General features: G+C 45.0%; 1 protein-coding gene across 6 annotated transcripts in view; it reads left to right on the forward strand.

Moving 5' to 3' along the window:
• Kalrn (kalirin RhoGEF kinase) overlaps positions 1–22,588 on the forward strand; it is a 581,802-nt gene that overhangs the window by 495,213 nt on the left and 64,001 nt on the right. For 3 of the 6 annotated variants that reach the window (XM_063225109.1, XM_023562599.2, XM_013146376.3), the window contains 7 exons: positions 791–895; positions 4,176–4,271; positions 16,162–16,292; positions 20,171–20,237; positions 21,625–21,728; positions 21,893–21,962; positions 22,296–22,382. In XM_063225109.1, coding sequence (XP_063081179.1) covers positions 791–895; positions 4,176–4,271; positions 16,162–16,292; positions 20,171–20,237; positions 21,625–21,728; positions 21,893–21,962; positions 22,296–22,382 — 660 coding nt within the window. The remainder of the gene's footprint in view (positions 1–790; positions 896–4,175; positions 4,272–16,161; positions 16,293–20,170; positions 20,238–21,624; positions 21,729–21,892; positions 21,963–22,295; positions 22,383–22,588) is intronic. The other 3 variants (XM_023562598.2, XM_023562596.2, XM_023562597.2) reach the window with 3 other exon arrangements.

Consider the following 22,588-nt stretch of genomic DNA (forward strand, 5'->3'; position numbering starts at 1 on the left):
TTAAGAGGCTGAAGCAGTAGATTTAGGCCAGTTCGAAGCTAGGCTGGGCTACAAAGTGAGTTCAAAGCCAGTTTGAATTATAGAGGGAGACCCTGTCTCTAAAAACCAACCCCAAAAATCCCAAGCAAATAAACAAAAAGTTTAAAGGGTATGTTTTGCTTCAGAATGCGATCCTGTTTTATCTGGATAACTAACCTACTGTAATTAGGCTTAGATGAGGCTTGATGAAGCTTAGAAACTCTTCCTGATGTTTATCCAGACTCTCTCTCTTGTGATTTTTTGCCATCTGACATTTCTTTCTGGAAATGGCAGAGCTGGGTAAAACCTGGATCGTGGTTTAATAACACTTCGGAGAAGTTACACTCGCTGGCCTGTCTTTCAGTTCTTTTCCTTTCTAGTTAAGACTTTTTTGAGGGTTTTTTGTTTGTTTGTTTGTTTGGTTGGTTTTGGTTTTTTGGTACCCGGGACAGGCGCTTGTGCTGAGCTAAGTCCCTGGCCCTTTTCTTCTCCTTTCTAATTAGATAGATTTTTTTCTTTTGTTCATGTGCCTGTGCGTGTGCCTGTGCCTGTGCCTTGCCTGTGCGTGCGTGCATACGTGTGTGTGTGTGTGTGTGTGTGTATGTTCCTCACTATAGACAAGTGTGTCCACATTACAGAGGAAGAAAATGCAGCCAGAAGGATGGAGTATGTTGAAAGAGAAACTTTCCTCATGTGTAGTATTTTTTTGTGTCGCGTTCTGAGCCATTGAAATCTGTGTGAAACAGTGACTAATGCTGCTCTTTTGTTCTAGAAGAGCAAGAAAGGTTGGGGTGAAGATGAGCCTGATGAAGAGTCACACACTCCCCTCCCTCCGCCCATGAAGATCTTTGACAACGACCCCACCCAGGACGAGATGGTAGGACTTCTGCTTTCTCTCCGGAGAGAGCGTGTGGGATTTCATTCCTTGTGTGACGTTGGGGCTGGGGGAGTGGCACTCTTCTCCTGGGGTCTGCCCCACATGAGTCCATAGTGATGTGAATTCTGTGTTTGGTGGATATCCTCTGCCCTCTTCCTAGAGCTCTGACTTCCTGCTGGGCAGTGTAAGGGTATGGGTGGAATTCTTAAAGTGGGAATCTGGCTGGGATCTCCTCTTGCTGATAAAGGGCTATGGCTGTGTGTTTGGAGGTGGCAGATCCTAAAAGGAATTCTTTGTCTTAAAAAGAAGTCTATGGTGGTTCCAGGTGGTGAGCAGTTTGTTGTGCCTGACTGTACAACCTACGTTTTAATTATCTTCCCTATGCTCAACTCACTTGGTCGTGATGTCTTCCAGCCAGGCCCAGTGCTGTGAAAATTCTGCAGGTGTAGCACGCAGGGTGGAGATACTGTTAAGGGGAGGTTGTGTCAAGTGTAAAATGCCAAATTGCCCAAGTACTTTGTTTTGCAAAATTCTCTGACTCACTAGAGTCGAAATGTTCCTGGACGCTGAGGCTCTAATTGCCCGGTAGTCATCTCCATTGTTCTGGTGCAAATGCTCAGATTGGACGGTACTGGCCTGATGGTGCTTGCTCTAGATTCTGACCTAGAGCACAGGCCTGTTCTGACTGTTCTTTACCCGGCTCTCCTATAACCTTGTCTTCAGTCGGCTGTGCCTCTCTGGCCTCTCCTAGTGTGGCTGGGACTCTTGGACTCAGGGTGGCAGTGGTGGTTTCAGTGTGTGTTTGTCCATCTCGTTTGCTTTTGGAGCCATGTAGTGCTGGTAGTGGCTGCTCTCCATGCACTTTAGCCTCTGCCTTGAACTTGGCAGGCCAGCATGTGTAGGGAGGAGACACACCTTCACGGGATCACCTACATGCAGTTCAAAGGCTGTCCACAGAAGCGCAAGCCTTGCCGCCAACTCCCCAGTTACTTAGTTTCTGTCTGCTTGGCCATTGCTTATTGACTCACAGCCATTACTTGAGGTTTTCCTCGGCCAGAAGGACAGTTCAGGCAAAGAACAGTGACTAAAATGTAGAGTGATGTTGCTGGCTCTGGCTTCCTGGTCAGTCTTCGGACCTTGAACTCTTGGGGAGAAAAGTGGCAGGCAGCACGGCCATTGTTCCCATCCTGGAATCTCAAAGGCGGATGCCTGTACTTCACCTGGGGGTGGGAATGAGAACCAGCCTGCCAGGATTCCCAGAGGTCTGCCCTAGTAAAATGCTCTGTAAACTCAAGAGCATACGTGGGGAGAGGGCTCTCGTGTCTTGTTATCTGCCATTCTGCACAGCTTGTGTAAGATAAGGAAAGGTCACCCTCTCCCTCTAACTCCCTAAAACACAGCTTGTTTGGGGGAAATGGATATTATGTTGTTTCTAGATAATTTTTAACTGAGAACACAGACTAACTCCCAGACATTTGCATGGCCCTTTTCTTAGCTAGAAATAGGGCAGGTGATAGCAGTCCATTTTTAGATACTTTATATCCCTCAGACCTGTTTGATTTCTGCACATTTGTTTTTCTGAAGTATTTGGAAATGGGGTGAGCTTCAGCACTTCAGCACACACAGCTGAATTTATGAAAACAACTTTTATGACAATGTAAAGTTTTTTTAAAGTTTATGCCCTGTAATTTTTGCATTTTAATTTTCCATGTTTTTCATGTTATCTTTGTCCCAATGTATTATAATATACATGTGATGTGTTGAGTGCTTTGCTGTCATTTCCTAGAATCTTATTCATTTTCCTTTATAACTATGACTTTAACGGCTGGAGAACACATTGTTTATTTGATGTTCCATGCTATCTTCATGGGACATCCTAATGGAGTGTGTATAGCGTTTGCTACTATGAATGATCCCTGTGTGCATACAGCCTTGGTTTCTTTGTTGGCCATCCTGGAATAAGTGCCCAGGAATAGGATTACTAGATCAAAAATGATAAATTGGTTTTCTAAGCCATGAACTTTTTCCTGCATCCCCTAGAAGATGAAAAAGTTTTGCCTTGATTTGTTTCCCCTACATCTCAGAAGCAAAGACAGTAATTCTTAGGTTAGACAGGGTGCTTCCTTCCTAAAACTCCCTAACATAAAGGAGAAACCTGAGGCCAGGACAGGTCAGGACCTTTGACCTCCAGTGCCCCTGGTCCTTGTCTCTGTAGACCCCGCTTGGGAACTCTGTTCTTCTCTGCTCTGACATGCTGGCTGAAAGTGCACGTGTGCATGCAGGACTTCCTGCTTCTGCCCCGGGCTCGCCTTGGAGAGAAGGAGGAAGGAGAAACCTAGCAAGCAGCTAGGCATGGTGGAGCATGCCCGTAGATCCAGCACTGGGAAGGTTGAGGCAGGAGCACTAGCTGCAAATTTGAGGCTGGCCTGAGCTGCATAGTGAGGTCAAAACCAGCCTAAACAACATGCTAGGACCTGGTCTCAAAAAAAAAAGGCAAACTAACAGAGGAAAGAAGACCACGCTTTGTTAAGCAGGAATTCCCAAAGCACTGAGCAAGTCCTTCCTGCTAAGGCCAAGGGAAGAGGGACACTGAGGTCCTTCAGCGGACCTCCCTTCCCCAGGTGTAGGCTGCTGGGCATGGGACTCGCAGCAGCTGCTGAAGTCTTCCGGTATTTCCTACTGCTTCATTTCGGGGCCTGCTCAGAGCCAGCTGTGTTCTGTGAAAAGGAGAGTATATGTGAGCATGCGTGCATGTGTGCGCCTATGCAAGTGTGTACAGAAGGGAGGGAATACGGAGAGAGGGTCTAGCTTGCTGGTCTCTGAGTGCATTTCCACTTGGCACACAGTGGCGATCAAATGTAAGGCACAGGAAAGCAAAGACTGTGTTTCTGGATACATTTGAGGCTTGGTTTGTTGATTCCTTTCAGGAAGAGAATGGGCAGCCATGCAGTGGCTGAAGTCCTGTTAGCTCTACACCCTATCAGCAGGTGTAGCCCTCGCCTGTGGCCTCCCAGAGACTCGGTGGCCCTTTTTCTCCACCTTCGGAGGCCTCCAGAGAGCCCTGGCGATCTGTGCCTCGCTGCTGGCCAGCATCCCTGATACAGTCACCCAGGCCCGTCTGTGCCCCGCAGCCCCTCACACCCCTCTGCCATCTCTTCCCTTCAAACACAGAGCTTTTCTTCCCTGCCGCCTTGCACTTTGGACCTGCTGCTTTGCTTCCTAATTGCTGTTCCTCATTCCTTGCTAATCTGCTTTTCCTTTGCTGTCCGCTGTCTTGCAGTCCTCCTCTTTGTTAGCAGCCCGGCAGGCTTCCACTGAAGTACCCACTGCTGCAGACCTTGTCAGTGCGATAGAAAAGTTGGTCAAAAGCAAGCTGGTAAGTGAGAGTCCTGGAGGCGGTGCTATGTGTATCTCATCTCCGTGTGGCTCCCAGGACCTTGCATCTACCTACCCTGTCTTCGTCTGCATTTACCCTCAATTCTCCTCTCAACTCATACTCAGTAATGTTGGTTTCTGAAGCACTGTGCCCCAGATTTCTCTCTGGCATTGCTTTGGAATAAGGATGGGGAATTGAAGGCCTTTTGGGGATGGGGATGTGTGGTGAAAGGTAAGAAGTATCCCTGTCAGCAAGTCTGAGCCCTGGCCTCAGGCAGTCGGCATTTGGTCAGTGTCTGACGTGTGTCTCCTGAGCTCTGAAGCCAGCCTGCTGTGCTGCTGGGTCATTGAAAATACCAGCTCCTGCTATTTGGGGACCTCCTAGACTGCTGACTTTAAAGGGAAATAGACAAGAGCATGTGAATACCTCACCACAAAAAATAAAGGACCCAGGCATTCTGCAAGTTGGGAGACAAACTGAACACAAGCCACCAACATCTAATCCATGCCTTGCCCATACCACGGGAGGAAAGGTCAGCAAGTCTGTACCGGCTCAGGCTTTGGGCACAGTCCTGATGAGCTGCACGCTGCACAGCTCATTTGTATAGATCTGCCCTCTGCATCCGTGTTTTGATATCTGAGTACCTCACTGCAGATGATGACTTGAAACATTTTCCTTTCTTTTTCTCTCATCTGTGTCACCATTTGGATTTTACTACATTTTCATTAGGATAAATGTGTGTGCTTCCACCAGACCTCTCTTATGAAGTCTTGTTAATCATCATTATTTAAACTCCTCTTCACATGGCCAGGAATAAGAAGGAGCTAATGGGTTCACTCTAGAGCAAGCTTCCTGATAGTTTGGATTCTAGTAACTCCCTTTTCAGATATCCCAGCTTATAGTATACAGATGAGATTTGATGCATATGATCTTATTCTTTTCCTTCTAAATTTTTCTTCCCACTTAAACATAAAAACACCCAGGCTTGGTGGTACAACCTGTGGGCCCCGTGCTCGGGACTGAAACAAAAGGATCACTGTGAGTCCAAGACCTGCCTGACCTACATAGTGAATTCAGTGCCTACCTGAGCTACATAGCAAGACCCTGTCTCAAAAAACCAAGAAAATAAAAAGCAAAAAAAGCTGGTGGTTTTAATAACTGGTATGAAACTCTTAGAGGCTGTCCTTTTTCATCGTGTGTGTGTGTGTGTGTGTGTGTGTGTGTGTGTGTGTGTGTGTTTGTGTGGCCTGGGAATGAACCCAAGCAATGCCGAGCTGTATTTCCATTCCTTTTTATTTTTTTCCTTTCGGTATTGAGATAGGATCTCACCAAGTTGGCTGGCCTCAAACTCAAGACCCTCCTGCTCACCTTCTCCCGTAGCTGGATTTCAGGCATGTCCCACCATGCCTTCAGTGGAAGCTCTCCACTTTTCTGCCACCTCTTCCTGTCTCCTTCCTGTGGGAGTTCAGGGCATTTGTGGGTACTATGTTGGCTTTCCAGAAGTACCCATTTGGCTTTCCTGCCTTTTCGTTTTTGTTCATGTTGTTTGCAGTGCTCTCTCTCTTGTTTCTGCTTCTCTAGTGCATGATGGTCCTTTCAGTCCCCACTCAGATCCCATCTGCCCACAAGAACTTCCGTATCCAACCCAGGACAGTGCTTCAGGTACTAAAGCCACATGCTGCCTAGAACAGATTTTACATAGTACTTTTGTGTTACTTGTTAAAATATCTTAGTATTTTCATTTGTAGCTTACCTCCCCACATTAATAAGTTGTTTATGACATTTTTTTATTTTCATTTGCAGTTTATCTCCCCAGATTAATAAATCACTTATGGGATTATTATTATTTTTTCCTCCGTTAGAGCACAGGAGTCTTGTACACTATATGTGCTCTTTATTGAACATATTCTTCCAGAAGTCCATGTTTGTTCACCTGCTGTTCCTACTGAAGCTGGCCCTGTGGAAAGACTCTTTGGTCCTCTAGTTTAAGTGATCAGTGAGTCTGGTGTTTAACATGTGAGGAGAGATATTGAAAAGCCCTCTCGAAGCGACTCTCCCAGAATATGGAATGACATTGACTGGCCCCATCATAGGCCCCCCCCATGAGTGTGTGACGAGTAAGTGAATGTCCTTTCTGTGTGAGCTTACCATGATAGGAGTTTGAACTTCACCATCAACTGCTTAAAGAGCTTCAGGGAGTCCAGAATCACAGAGACTTCTTTAGCTAAACATATAAACCCAAACCCATCTTTAACAATGAACAAGAGAATAGTGGCTTGGTTTCTTAGAATATTCTTGCCAAAATTTTGTCTCCCTTTTCTTCTTCTTTCTGTTTCTTTTCATGCCAGTGTAGGACAGCTGTGGAGAAGCAGTACGCTGAGAATATTTCAGCTGTGTTTCAGAGCACTGTGTTTGCATTTTTCACCTCCAAGACTCCCACTCCTGTTCTTCATCATGCTTTATCTTAGAAGGAGAAAAGACTCAGAGCCAATAAAAATTTTGTAATATTTATTTGACTAACTATGACAACATGAAGTCTACCAAAAGACCAGATTAATGAAAGTGCAGTGCAGAGATCAAGAGAAGTAATAGTTCTGTTGTATTTCAGACCATGCCTGTCATGAGTTGTGTGTAATACCTTGTATTCTAAGTGCAGCGTTCTAGAATTTTCTTGAACGGACTGGAAGGACCCTGGAGGAAGTAAAAAGCACCACGTGCTCTGTGTCATTTGAGTGAAAGTTGAAAAAATTTGAGATTCAATTTAGGGACAAATTAGAAGAAGAACAAGAGAGCTGTCTTCCAATTATTGAAGCATTGCTGTGGGAATGAAGGATTAATCTGACCTGTTGCAAAATCTGTACCTGTGCAGTATAAGGCAGAACTAGCAAAGCCCTTTCCAACTCACGGACTCTGAGTCCATGTTATAGGAGCAACTGGTATGCTTGGATTTTTATTCAGTCCTTTTTTTTCCTCCACTGGTTTCTCAAGCAATAGCACCAAATTCTACACTTGCAATTCATCAGGCCGCCTTGTTCTACATGAGCCATGAGATCCCTTGTGTGCTTTGTGGCCATGTGGCCGTCGTTGCACCAAGGCCTCTGCCTCAGTGAGTGGCCATCGTCACTGCCATGTGCTGATATTAAGGATGGAAGGCAGATTCTCAGACTCACCTTCAGTGCAGGGGAAGGCCCTGGACATCTGTATTGGTGACTTTTTCTGGGTGTAATGGACCCTTCAGAGATCTTACCTGTTAGTGTTGGTCTATAACCAGTAGCTTATCCACCTCTCCCAAACAGAGCTAATAGACTTCCCGGTGTTTGAGTTAACCTTGGACCAGGAATACAGACTGTGTCTGCTTTCCCCATGTAATTTTTAATAGTTTCCAAACCTATGGATGTTTGCTGCCTGTACTGAGTAGAAATTGGGAGACCGAGGCTGTAGGCCTGTCTCTACTACTGACAGTAAACTTTGAAAGTGACTGGGTCTTCTCGGATCCCTCCTTTATCTCACTTAACAATGATAGGGATTCTGTCTACCTGCATTTAATCTAATCTCAACAGGGTAGTGGTTGAGTAGGTATAGTACTATGGACACTGATAAGCAGGCATCTGCAAATCTTAGGTCTTAGCCACCTCAGCTGCTTTGCAAAGGGCAGGGAAAGGGAACTGACTTGCCTGTGTCTTCCCTAGTCCAGGGTGCTGCTGGGTCTGTGGAAACAGCATTGCAGAGCAATAATTCAGCCATCTGTGTGATTTGATTTTATCCTTCAAGTCTAAGGAACAAAAGCTTCCCAGTCATGTGAGGCTCTAATGTCTCCAAAGCCCCAGAATTCTACCACCTGCTGGGCATGGAAGATTAAGTGTGCCGAAGAGAAACCTCTCTGTGAGTTCTCTTCTCTGTTCACCGGGCTCAGGATGACCCCAGTGGGTGCCCCTAGTAACCCGTCTTTAGGGAAGCACCGGCCATCACCGAGCCCTTGCATAGTCCTCCTGGTACCTGCACACCCCGATGAGAATGTGCTCCATCTGCTACTTCAACACTTCCTACCCACTCCTGTTTCTCCTGCCCTGAAAGTCTTCGCCATCCTGGTCTGGGCTCAAGGGCCATGGACAAACACAGCGAGAGTCAGGCCATGTTTGGGCCTGTGCTTCTTGTCCTGTGCACAGACTGGCCTAGTAGAGCTCACAGTAGCCTGCTAGAGTTAGCAGCAGTTCCGAATCAAGGTGGGAGAAAATAATGGTCCCGTGATACTTGGTCTTTCCAGACACTAGGTTCACTTGGTGTTCTAGCTCTGTGGAAGAGATTCCAAAGATTCTTGTCTGAATAAAAAAGTTTAGAATTCCACCAAAACTTTTTAACCCAGAGTGACAGACCTAAAGTGTCATTTCCCTGGAAACTCTAGACCCGTTTTTCTACTGTGTCATTGTCCCAGTATCTAGCTCCATTTTACCTAGGTATGATTTAAATTTAATTCCTTTTGTCCAGAGAATATTATGCAAATTTTTATAAAAATATTTGATTATGCACAGTTGAGGTTTACAGTGTGCCACTGTGGGATATGTACAGATGGTAAAATGGTTACTATAGTGAAGCAAATTAACATAGCTGTAATCTCACATAGTTGTGTGTGTGTAACAAGAGCAGCTAACATCTATTTACTTAACAAAAGCCTCTGGCACAGTAGAGCATTGTTAAGGTTGCACTTTTCGCCTTTGGATCTGTGTATTCCACATCGCTGCCTCTCTCTGTCCTTTGACCTGCGTCTTCCCTTGTTCCCATCCTCTCTCCACCTGCCCTGCCACAGCCACTGTTTTATTCTCTCTATATATCTGACCTTTGTTTTTAAGATTCCAGCCATCAGTGGAAATAAAATACTGTTTTTCATTTTGTGCCTGGCTTATTCTCTTACCACACTAACCTCCAAATTCATCCATGTTGTAGCAAATGGCAAAATCTGCCTCTTTTTTTTTTTTACAGCTACAAAATGCTTTGTGTGTGCGTGTGTGTCCTCACACGGCGCATGTTTCGCAGTTTCTCTATCCGTTCATCCATCCGAGACACTTTGGACATTGTTCCCACATCTTGGCCGTTAAGAATAAAGTTGCAGTGAATGGGAGAGTGCGGAAGCCTTGCAGAGTTCTGATCTCGTTCCCTTGCGCACACTTCCAGGGTGGGGGCCTGCTGAGGCATTGGTAATTCCTGTAGGAGATTCCGTTTTATTTTTCACTACGACTGCACCAATCTTCCTTCCTATCAATAGTATAGAAGGGTTTGCTTTACTCCAAACCCCCTCTAGGGCTTGTCCTCTCTTCTTCTTTCATTCTTTTAATATATAATAGCCAACTTAACTCTGTGGTAGAGAAATGTTATAAAAGAAGAGAGTTAAGAAGTGACTGGTTAGTATGGTGAGTGGTGCTGAACCAGCGTATTTCCCTCCTGCCCATCAGAGCAGCCTGATCTCTCCCCATGAGTTCCATAGCATACTCACTTAATTCCTGGGGCCCTACTCTGCATCAGCTTTGAGATCCAGCACCGGGCCTTCCTCACACAGAATTCATAACCTAAGTCGCATGCCTGGACTGTCAACAACTATTTCTTCCCAGAATTCACCCTCTACTGATCACCAGAGAGATGTTTCTCCCAACCCTACCCCCTTTTAAAAATGTAATAGTTCTTTTCTAGTAAAAGCAATATACACTCATTCAAGCAAAATTGAATGAAAAAAGTATAAACAAATCATCAGCATCTACACATATTCAGTGCTGAATTTTGATGTATTTTCTTTCAGACCCTTTTATGAATAATGTAATCACAGAATATTTAAAATTAAATCCTCTTTTGCTTTGCTATTCTATCAGGGAGATTTCCCAAATCATGAAAAACCCTTTGTAGCATAAAAATTGCGCTCTCTAAAATTTAAACACAAATACGTTACTGTGCATCTTAAAACCCTGCCGCTCATCACTGCTCTCAGAACAAAAGTTCTGCCCTTCATATGAGGGGCAAGGCTCCGTGTGAACCTCCAGGCCTCTGTTTCCACCCTCACCTCTTCCTCCTCTACCTCCCACCCATCACACACAGTCACCTGCTGACCACCTCCTCGGGTCCCCTCTGTCCTGCCTATTCCAGGCTTGCAGCTGCCCAGGCTGTCCCACGTGATTTCACTGCATGACCTCCACTCAGTGACCTTCACTCACAGTGACATTCTTACACGGAATATCTTCCCCTTGATGTAGTCAGCAAAATCCTTTCATTGACTAACCGGCCCTTCACATCCATAGGTCCCATATCTGCAAACTCAATCAACTGCAGATTTAAAATATTTGAGAAGGGCCAGGGATTTAGCTCAGCAGCACAGTACCTGCCTGGCAAGCGCAAGGTCCTAAATTCAATTCCCAGTACCCAAAATAAAATTTTTGGGGAAAAAAAAAAACTGTGTCTGTATTGAACATACACAGACTTTTTCTTGCACTTATTTTCTAAATAATACAGTATAACAACTATTAACATAGCATGTACTTTGCATTGGGTATATTTTTTTGTTTTTGTGGTAACAGGGATCAAACGCACAACCTTGTTTGCCAGGCAGGCGCTTTATGCTGCTGAGCTAAATCCCCAGTAACTTTCTGAGACAAGATCTTACTATGTAATTCAGGTCAGCCTTGAACTCACTGTGTAGCCGAGGCTGCCCTTGAACTCAGAGATTCTATCTCAGCCTCCCAAGTGTCGGGGTTGCAGGCATGTCCATGGCCAGCCATGCATTAGGTAATCTGGAGTTGGTTTGAAGTCCATAGGAGGATGTAGATCATTTTGTGCAAGTGCCACACTGTTTTATCATAAAGGACTTGAATGTTCCTGAATTGTGGGCTCTCCAGGGTCTTGGAACCAGTCCTCAGGGTACCAAGGGATAGCTGTACTCAGTTCAAGTGTTGCCTTTTCCGCTCAGTATTTTCTTTCTGTTCCACCTTCCTGTATAGCCGCTTGTCCCTGTGGTCACCTGCTACGCTGCCCTCTGTCTAGAAAGGCACCTGTGTGGTTCACATTACAGAAGGCAGAGAACATGTCTTACACATCATCCTTGTTTCTCTAGCACTTTGCAAATACTCGACATGCAGTGCATGCTCTATAAACCTTTGAATACAAATTCGTGACCCATTTACAATACTATGTAATGAATACCATGAATGGCATGTGGCATATTTTGGAATTAAATATAATATTCATTATCACAAACACTAGATTTAATATTGATTATTGCAGAGTGTGCCAGTAAGAGCCCCTGGGAAGGGCATTTTATGAATGCAATTCAAGACTCGGTGGCTAGGAAATGTGTTCATTTTAACATAAGCATGGCCTTCAAACATGTTCACTGGAAGAACGACAGTCTCTTCAATAAATGGTGTTAGAAAAACTGGCTCTCTATATGCTGAAAACTAAGACTAGATCCATGCCTATCACCATGTACTAAATTAAAATCTAAATGGATCAAAAAATCTGAATATTAAAACAGAAACACTAAATATGTTGGAAGACAAATTGGGTAAAAACTTTGCAGACATAGGGGTAGGTGGAGAATTCATGAAGAGGAATCAAACCACACAGGAAATACTCCCCAGAATCAACAAATGGGATCATGTCTTATTAAAAAGTTTCTACACGTCAAAAGAAATCTCTAGCATAGTGAAAAGAAAACCTGCAAACTGGAAAGCAATCTTGGTGAACTGTCCCTCAGACAAAGGACTTCTGTCTAAAACATATAAAGAATTTAAAAAATCAGACCCCTAAAATGCAAGGATCCAATCCAAAAATGGGCATCTGAGATGAATACACAATTCTCAGATGAAGAAATACAAATGGCAAATAAATACATGAAAAAAATGTTCATCATCATTACTCATTAGAGAAATGCAAATTAAAACCACACTGAGATTCCATCTCACTCCTGAAAGAATGGCCAGGATCAAGAAAATCACTAACAACAAATGCTGGAGAGGCTGTGGGGAAAAAGAAACTCTCCTACACTGTTGGTGGGAGTGTAGACTGGTGCAACCGCTGTGGAGGTCACTTTGGAGATTCCTCAAAAAGCTGGGATTGGAAGTCCCATTGTTCCAGCTATTCCACTTCTAGGCATATTCCCAGAAGAACTGAAAACATCATACCACAGTGATATATATTCACCCATGTTTATAGCAGCACAGTTTGTAATAGCCAAATCTTAGAAACAACCTAGGTGTCCATCAACTGAAGAATGGATAAAAAAGTTGTGGAATTTTTATATAATAGAGTACTACTCAGCTATAAAGAATGATCACATTGAGATATTTATAAATAAATGGGTACAGCTTGAGATCATACTCATAAGCAAAATAAATTAAACTCACATGTATAAATACCAAATAGTTTCCCTAGTGTAAGAAATGATAAGAATACATAAAAGTATGTGGTAATCATGATTCCCCATTATATTACTTTGAAGCCTTATAATATTTTCATTCATCAGTTGGAATGGTTTTATTCTGGGTTGTTTGATTTTATTGTCTGATGGTATGAACAGCTATTTTGAAGAAAACAAGACATTATAATAACTAGTGATGATTTAATATCATCTTGTTTTGAAGTCCCATCAAGCTTTTGTTCTTCTGTCTCCATCAGTTTTATCATGTTGTATCTTACTGGATTCTATTATATGTGATAGTATAAGCAAAATATTTTATAGACAAGGAGATGATATAGTAACCTTTGTTTGTTTTCTATTAGTTGGTTCTAAATACCCTGTAATACTTTCATTCTCTTGAATGGTTTTATACTGTCTTTTTATGTTTGATACTATTGTATATCAAGGTATACTCAAATATTTCAAGGAAAGAGACACTATGGTAGCTACTGTTATGTCGGGTTGTCTTGTGGTGAAACACTATGTTGCTTAAATTGTTCTGTTCTGGCCTGTTTTGTTATGTCCTCTTTTATCTTGATCTTTTTTTAAAAATAAAAAAAGATTTTTAAAAAACCCATAAGCATGGCCTTGCTTTACGCTTGGCCATCTATTTAAATCCTATTTGTCTTTCTAGTCCATGACCTTGGACCAACTATAGGAGCTCTTGTTGCTCCCTCCTCATGTACCTTTCCTTTTGTCTAATGAGACTCTCATGGCCCGAAGCCCACATCGGGCAGAAAACTGGCTAGTGCTGCCTTTTTCCTTTCATAAACAGCACTACAACTGCAGGTCACTCCTGGTGGATAGGCGGGAGCCCCTGTCCAGCCCTAGCACAGGTAGCAACGTTCTCGGAGGGAACTGCTCTTGAATTTCACATCAGCCAACCCCGTCATCCAGGGAAAATGACACACAGCTTTGCCAAGTGCTTTGCTTCCATCTTCCTCCTCTCACTGAGGCCACCTTAGGGTTCTGTCCCAAAGGGGCCCCCTCCAGAGACAGCTGGGCTTCTTTGCTGATAGTACAGCCGAGCGGAAGAAAGTGAAAAGGATGCCTCTGTGACACTATGGACTCCTCCAGTGTCGTTCATTCTGTAAATGAGTTGAGAGCAGACCATGCATGCCATGCTGCATGTGCCACGGGAGCACCCATGGGCATAGGTATGGGGCTGCTTCCTGGGCCTGCAGTCTCACACACACACACACACACACCCCTCTCTGTCATCAGTAGGCCACAGAACAAAGGCAGCAAGATGACAGTGGGGCAAGGGAAGGGAGGTGAAGGGCACTAATCAGATCTGCCACCAGCTGGGTTCATCTGCCTGGGAGCCTGTCTCTGCTGATGGCACCAGGGACGTGTCCCTGGGAAGCCTGTCCGCTGGCTCATCAGGCCTCAGCACCAGACACTCTAATTTCCTTAATAGCAGGTTACAGATCCTGCTTCTACAAATATAGCTAAACCCTTCTTGACCTTTCTTTATTTTTAGGGCTATCCTGCTGCCCTGAATATATCAACTTCCCTGGCTGATTTTAAGTCTAGTTTCTAGTGTTGGTGACAAATTCAGGTTTAGTCCTTGGCATACTGTTTCTGTTTGGGGGCTGGGGAAGTTGGTATATCTTCAACATTAAGTTTTTCAGACTGAAATCCTAGTCATCTTCATCTTCTGTCATACAGTGGCCTATTAGAGGCCTCATTTGCCTGGACCATCCTTTCCTGTCTCTGTTGGGCCTATGTAGAATACAGCAACTAAGAGTTGGTGATAAAGACTGCCGTGTGCATTTTATTAAAGTCTAGACCCAAGACTTTTATTCCCACAACCCCGTTCTGATCTTTGTGACTTGAACCTCAGGGCTAATGTGTCTAAGACTATTAAATGACTACTAAGTGAACTTTTTCCCTTTGGTCACCATGGCTGGCATAGACTAGCATCTTGGTAGTTTAACAGTCTCCCGTATTTGTGTTAGCTGCCCACTTGGATTTGATCTTTAGTCTTAACTTTCTCCACAGTTCACAGTTCACATAACCCAGTGCAGGTGTCACTGTGTGCTCCCCCCGGACATCTGGGAACGTGTGAAACTGGCCTCATTTTGAGTATCCTTATTCCAACCAGTCCATCCAGGAGGGAAGCAAGTCACCACTCTAGAGCATTTTAATTTTCTCAAAAAGATTGCACAGCTGTTATCTCTGTTACTTAGAATCTTTACAGAAGAAAGACCTGAACTGAAAATTGATACAAACTGAAACATGGAATATAATTTTAGCCCTCACATAAGATCATCTGAGGTGTAAATTTAGGTTCCTTTACCTTTAATGCCATCTAAAAGTACCTTATTAAGACTTTTAACTCTTTTTCTCTATCCTGTAGTACCTTACTCAAAAGAAATGAGAAGAATTAAAAAATAAAATAAATCCCTTGATAAATAACCTTAGCAAAGATATTTTTAGGGAGGTTAAGTGTCTACATCCTTTCTGGGGAGTTGGGACAAGTCCATACCACATCTTCATTCCTTTTTGTCATCCTTTCTCTCCCCTCCCTGCTCTCTCCATCCACTTCCATCCATCTCTTGATTTTTTTTTGTTTTTTTTTTGTCTTTTTCGTTTTTATCGGTACCAGAGATCGAACTTACGACTGCCTGCTTGCAAGGCAGGTGCTTATGCTGCTGAGCTAAATCCCCAGCCCTGTTTTTGTTTTTTAAGACAGGGTCTTTCTGTGCAGTTCAGGCTGGCCTCGAACTCACTATGTAGCACACAGGTGGCCTCAAACTCACAGTGATCTTTATGCTTCAGCCGCCCAACTGCCAGGATTACAAGCATGTGCCAACATGCCTCCCCGCTGCCCACGTTCATAATGCTTGCAGTGCATCCTGTTTTCATTTCCCGCGTGTGCTTGATAATGTATATAACAAATTTTAAATCCTTTTTTGAATCACTTTTCTTTCCCCTCCCCCTCAGGCGCAGGACAGTCAGATGCGTACTGATAAAGTGAGGGTGGTGATGGTGTCCACTGTGACTATTTCTTGTCTCTGTCTCATTGTCCTCTTCAAAAGAGTTGTAGCAGGTTTAAAAAACACTTTTTGCCAAAGTTGGTTTGTCACTACTTTCCCCTTATCAGTTTGTATCTGATGGTCCTACAACTGGCTTTGTTTTCTAACTCCTTATTTGGTATAGAATTGCAATGAACAGCTTTCCCTCTGGAGCCCTTACCCAGAGATAAATTGCTCTGACCATTTCATTATGTCTGGGAAGTTGGCAGCGTGGATGCGCAGTATATCCTGTTGTCTAAGCGATGGCATCTCAGGGGCCTGCTGCAGGAGGACTGACATTCCCTAATGCTTTACTCTGCTTCAGTGAGAACAGCCTGGGCTGCGGACCTCCCAGGCTGACTGTGCCTGGGCTGGGAGCTTCCAAATGGCCTTCCAGCGTACACTGTTCTGAAGGAATACCTTCTTCTCCTTTTAGACTCTAGAAGGAGGCTCCTACCGGGGGAGCCTGAAAGACCCCACAGGCTGCCTGAATGAGGGGATGACCCCGCCTACACCTCCTAGAAACCTGGAAGAGGAACAGAAAGCAAAGGCCCTGAGAGGCAGGATGTAAGTACCCCCACACCCTCTCTCAGCTTGTGTATACACATGTGGTAGACAGTGCGGGACGCCTGGGGGAAGCGAGATGGAGTCCCATTTCGTACAGCCACTTAATCTCACCCCAAGTGAAGATGACCAGATGTGCACACAGCAGGATGGTAAGCTACTTTGGCGCTGACTCTTAAGTTTAGGCTGAACTATATTCTGTGAGGTAAGAGTTGTCACTGGCGAAGTATGGCCATAACCTAAATCTGAAAGAAATGTGCAACATACTGATGAGGAGGGAAACAACAGGACACAGGAAATTATGAGATAGACTTGTAGAACCCAGAAGATCCCGGTCATGGCAGAAAGGCCGATGGAGGTCACTTAAGACATGTCTCCAAAAAGTAGGCAAATGACACATAGGAAGAGAAGGCCATCGATCCACAAGGCCAGACTTATGTCCTTCCCGTCTCCATGGGTTTTAATTCAGCATCGTTCATGGCTTAAGTTCCGTGAGAGCCTCTTCTCTCCGTGGAATGCCTAGTGGTGAGATGTGGTTCACACCGCAATCATTTCATGAAGACCCATGCGCCCTGCAAGGTTTGTGTTGTGTAGCCTAATGGAAAGTTGATCTCTGGTAATGATGCAGAAGATGCTGGCTGCCAGTAATGCAGAACTGTGGCTCCTCTAGAACTTCACATTCTTGTTCACGGTTTGACTCTGCTGGAAGCAAGTTACCAAAGAGGCCCAGACGCAGCTCAGTGTAGGGAGGCATGGAAGGTCCCGCCTCACCATCAGTTCACCCTTCCCTTTCAAATTCATCATTCTTCAGCCAGGTCACACACGCACAAATCAGCAAAAATAAGTGAGGCCAAGTTCTTCTGTTGCTGGGAAATAGGCAAAGTGAACAGTTAGGATTTTGTTTCCTAGGAAGCAAAATAGAAAGTTTGTGGCAAGAGCCTGATGTAAAGCAGAGTTGTCTCCTCCTGATGGAGAAGAGCAAGTCGCATGCAAACTCTGTGACTCCGTATTTGCCCCCACAGCCTCCTACATGCTCAGGTAGAACCCCGGGAAGCTGCTGAATTGGTAGAGGCTGAGAAATACCACCCTCACAGCGAAATTGCCCAGCACTTGTGCTGACCCTCCTCAGCTCCAGCTCCTCAGGCCGCTGTTTCACTGGGGAGGTGGAGCTGGAGCTGATGTCCCAGTCCTCTGTCCGGCCAAGGCAAGGTTCGCATCAGGGCAGTAAGGTTTTCTGTCAGGGTAGTGGCCCTGTAAGTGGCAGGCGCTCCTGGGTAAAGCCGATCACCACTCTGGTCACTTAGGATGATGAAGGTGCCAGCTGTATTTAAGATGTTGTTTAAACATGATAGCTTCTCATCTTGTTACAATGAAGCATGTGTGCCTCCCCACCCCCGTAACTGTTTTTTTCTCCTTTTATGCTCCATGCTCCTCCATATGAGCTACCCTGAAAATGCTGCTGTGGAATGACGCATTCCTCTCACTGGGTATCAGCCCTGTTTGCTCTGTACTTCATGGTCACATGAGTGATGTAGTGAACGTAGACTCAATGCAGAAGATTGGGGGTTAAATGAGAGTTCCATAGGAAAAAGGTGAAAATAGTTATTTGTCCAGAAGAAGAACGAACTAGATAAGAACTTGTCTTTAGGCTATAGACTTCATGCATTCAACTAATATTTGTTGGACACCTATTGTGTCTTGTTAGTGGAATGTTTCAGTGAAAAAGAAGAACAGTAACACCAGCAGCCAGCCTTCACCCCCATCCATTCTAAGGGGAGAAGTCAGATCACTGAGTTAAGTGATATCTTGAGAGCTGGAAACATAAAAAGTAGAGCATCCCAGGGAGCCTGGGAGTGTGGGTGCACCCGTGCTGCAGTTGCAGATGGTTCTGGGATTTGCACAGAGACCACGAGGAGGGAAGGAACCAGCGAGGAGCAAAAGGGTTCTCAGCAAGGGAAGAGCTGGGTCTCTAAGGATTCCCTGTGGAAGACGGCCTTTCCGTGCTGCTGTGAAAGAGAGGTTAATAGTGGGCCCCGCTCGTAGCTGGCAGATCACAGTGGGATGAAAGAATATGTACCTGTAAGTGACTTTTGCTAATATGAAAAGTAATTACTCCGTCACTTATTGGCAGTTAATCTCACACTGCCGTGCAGTGCTGTGCCTGTCATTTAAATCTTTGCTGTTCCTTCAGGCTGTCTCAGTCTTCCCAGGTACTCCATGAGCCCTTGGAGAGAAAAGCTGCGGAATCCCAGGCAGCGCCGAGTGGTCCCCTTCCCCAGAGGCTGGAAAACTTGGACAGCCATCAGTTAGCAAATAGCCGAGGATAAAAATATCTTCTGGAGACAGTGGATTCATCTCCAGAGGGCCCTCCCAGCCCCAAATTCCCACTCTCATTTTCCTGTGGGCTTTATTTTTCCACAGTCTTCTAAGCAGTCACTTGGAGCATGCTAAAGATATATTTAAATGCCTCTATTTGGCCTTGCCAGTTTCTTCCTGTGGCCAAAACGCATGCTTTTCAGTGTTGGGAAGAGAGCTGGTAGGAAGTGCTAGGCACGCTGATAAAGAGTACATGTTCCTTACTCCTTCCCCAGTGCCCCAAGGTCCCAGACCCCAGGGATTTAATAGCTCCTCAGTGCTGCATAGAGCGAGAATTCTGGGCGAATTGCTTCCTGGGTTCAAACAGCTGCAACGCCTGTGCCAGGGCCTGTCTTCAACATCTAAGAACTTTATTCACTCTACAACTGGGGCCAAAGAGGCGCTTGTGTGGTTCCAGACAAAACCCTATCAGAGAAAAAGAGTGAGATTCCTACAGGCTTCCCAGGGTCCTCCCGTCCTCCACAACCACAAGGAACTCCAGAGAGCCAGACTGAGCTGCTTACCAAGTAGTAGGCTACAGTCCCTGCACCCTTAGCAACTAAGTTCCAATCCCGCCTCCGCTCTGCATGGTATAACCTTGGGCAAGCTACATATGCTTTCGTGCTGAATGTTTTCGTTTGGATAAAATAGGCCTTTACAGTACCTCCCTTATGATAAGCATCTTATAAGGAAGGGAAAACCCAGATGAGTAACCGACATGGTAAATACTGTTCGGAGGCAGAAACAATGAACAGAGAAGCCTAGAAAGCAATGACCTTGTTGTCATTTGGTCCTGCATTCTGGAGCAGGCAGTGCTGCTTTCAAAGCTGTGCCTGTAAATGTCTGAGGTCTGCTTTTTTGGCCTTGGCTGGGGATGTTCCAGGGTGGTTACCGTGGATACCTATTTGAGTAACTGTAGCTTCTCTATGGTAAAAGTTTCCCTCCATCTCAGTGATAACCAAATCTCTGGAGCCTTACAGACTAGCTGTCAAGCAAATGCTTTTCTAGCCAGTTAGGGTGGCACAGCACCCAGGAGGCTAAGGAGGAGAGCACACACTGAGTTCAAGGCCCACCTGGGCTGGTCTGTGAGTTCAACACCAGCCTGAACTCACATAGTGAGATGAGACCATGTCTCAAAGAAAAAAAAACAAAGCTCTTGTCCTTGTGTGGCTGAGGAATGGGGCTGAGACGAAGGGATGAAAGTCCTATGGTATATCCCTTGGCTTCAGGTCATTATGCTTACTATCCTGTGTGTACACAGTTGTGTAGGGACAGAGATGCATAGACTAGAAAGGATTCCAAGGCAGTGAGTGACATCCTTCTGACTGTCATGTGTATCCTGGGGAAAACTCAGCAACTCACTGGGGGTTTCTGTCAACACGGCAGTGGTCACCTTTCTGTAGTGTTGAGCATAAAATTTTTGGTGGTCTTCTAAGATTCATAAGTAACTTTCCAGTGAGCTCAAACATGAAGACTTGTGCTTAACAGTGAAGAGAAACCCTCACTGTCCTTCATCCCTTGCCCAGGTTTGTCTTGAATGAGCTGGTCCAGACAGAGAAAGACTATGTCAAGGACCTGGGGATTGTGGTGGAGGTGAGTAGACGGTGCGGGCTGGGTGTTACCCACCCAGGAGCAGGTTAGACCCTACTGTGTCTGGGTATTTGCAGAAATGAAAATAAAAATGATATAATGCAAATAGAATATGTAGAAGCTTTTCTTTCCCCTTGAAATATTTTAAGATAGAGAGAGATATATTCCCAAATTTGACAGCATTCAGGAGAAACTCTTGGTGAGAGCTGAATCCATTGTCTTGGGCTACAGTTTCACATAGACATAGTCTTTAAAGAGGTGACCACCATGAATGCAAGTCACTCTTAGAGGAATCTTGAGGCTTACATAGTTCCTTAAGGAGAAGGTTACAGGTACCAAGAAAACAGTTAAAGAAAAAGCCATCAAGATTGTCCACAATTAAAGAGTCAACTTGGTAGGAAATATAACTGCTCTGTGCCTACAGGGATTCACTTTCAAAGGCCTGAGACACTTGAATGAAAAAGCCTAAGAAAGTAAATGGGTAATTTAGATGGCTTAGAGCCCTGTTATTAATAACTATAAAGAATATGAAATCTAGGAATTGGATTCTTAATGTCTAAATTATCTGCTGGGTTCTAAGATTTGCCCTCTAAGCCCTTGTCTTATGAAATCTGCTGACCCAGAGCTTCATATTTTCCTACCCTGAACTTCCCAGAAAGAAACTAGCCAGGCATGTGTAGGTCCTGAATTCTACTTAGAGAAAGTTAGTCTTGTCTTCAGTGGGGGATAGGGACAGGAAGGGGTATCAATAACTTTGTATATAGCTCAGCCCAGGAACACGGACTTGGGCATCTGGGGACCGAGAGACTGAAATCCAAGAAAGTCAGACATCAGTGATGTGATTATAAGACTAGTCATATAGCACCGAGGTGCCTCAGATAGGGTGCAAGCTCTCATACTGCCTTAAAACCTGATTTTAGATCTGAAATGTGATTACATGTTGCAGAGTAAAATATTGACATATTATGACTTATTTCTAGGCCAGATATATCTTTAAATATACAGTTAACTTGAGTTAGGAGAAGGGGAAAGGGTGATTGATTGCTTTTGTGCATGCATGTGTGTGTGTGTGTGTGCATGCCTGTGTGTGGATAGTGCTGGGGATCAAACTTAGGACCTCATGCTGCTGCACCCAAGCACCCTGCCACCGAGCTATCCCCCCACCCCAGTTCTTTCTGCAGGGGACTAGAAGCAAAGAAAAAGGTCTAGAAACGTGTAAGTGTTTCACCTGTTACTCTGCCCATGGCGGGTCAAGTCCTGATGAAGTGGGGGAAGCTTTAGCGATACTCACACTCAGACTCACCCGGAGTGGAGGGGAGCCTGCAGGGTGGGCCTGGTCTGGAGCTCTTCCTCAAGGTTCTCCTCTACTAACCCTGCCTCTCCCCTGCAGGGCTTCATGAAGAGGATAGAGGAGAAGGGTGTCCCTGAGGATATGCGAGGGAAGGATAAAATCGTGTTTGGAAATATCCACCAGATCTATGACTGGCATAAGGAGTAAGTGTCTGCATGTCCCGAGGACCTGGGACTCCTGAATCCTCTTGCGGCATCTGACTTAAGGGCAAGGCTCAAGGGGAGTCGTCTGCCCTTTAGCTCATCACGAGAGATAATTCAGTACCCGACAGTGTGGCTTCCTTCTCTTACCCACTCTTTTCTTTTAGTTTTTTCTTGGGTGAATTGGAAAAATGTATTCAAGAGCAAGATAGACTGGCCCAGCTCTTTATTAAGCATGTGAGTACCACTCTGACCCGCTCTCCTCCACTGCCCCGACCTCTTCCGTGTTCATTCTAAACAATTCCTTTTCTCTTTTGCTCTTCCTGGACTTGTCTTCCTCCCCTTACTCCCTTGGTTTTTGCGCTGGGTTTGCTGTGGTTTGATTTGTCAGCAGTGCAGAAGGTGGGCCCTTGCCTCCCACTTTTGATGCATGTCCTTGCTACTGATCTGTGTCTGTGTCACCAAGCATGGGCCGTCCTTGATCTTCTGCTACATGTGTGATGGGCCCAGGGCTCTGATGTGAGTAAAGGCATGGAATGCCTGACTGTCACCTCTTCGCCTGCTCCACAGGAGCGAAAGCTGCACATCTACGTGTGGTACTGCCAGAACAAGCCGCGATCTGAGTACATTGTGGCCGAATATGATGCCTACTTCGAGGTATGCCGCTCAGGCTTTCCTGGGGGCGGGGAGAGCAGCCCAAGACTGCAGCATTCAAAAACCCCAGATGTCATCCATCCACCCTACCCTGTTGACCCTTCATGTCAAGAACTACTGTCTTAGTAGAGCCACCAGCTTCTCAGCTTGGCTCCCACAGAGTACCTTTGCTAGTGAGGAGCCCAGGGCAGGACGTGTCTATGGACTCT

Source organism: Cavia porcellus, unplaced genomic scaffold (assembly GCF_034190915.1).
Source record: "Cavia porcellus strain 051 isolate PalLab524CR breed Dunkin Hartley unplaced genomic scaffold, mCavPor4.1 scaffold_15, whole genome shotgun sequence".
Lineage (NCBI taxonomy): Eukaryota > Metazoa > Chordata > Mammalia > Rodentia > Caviidae > Cavia > Cavia porcellus.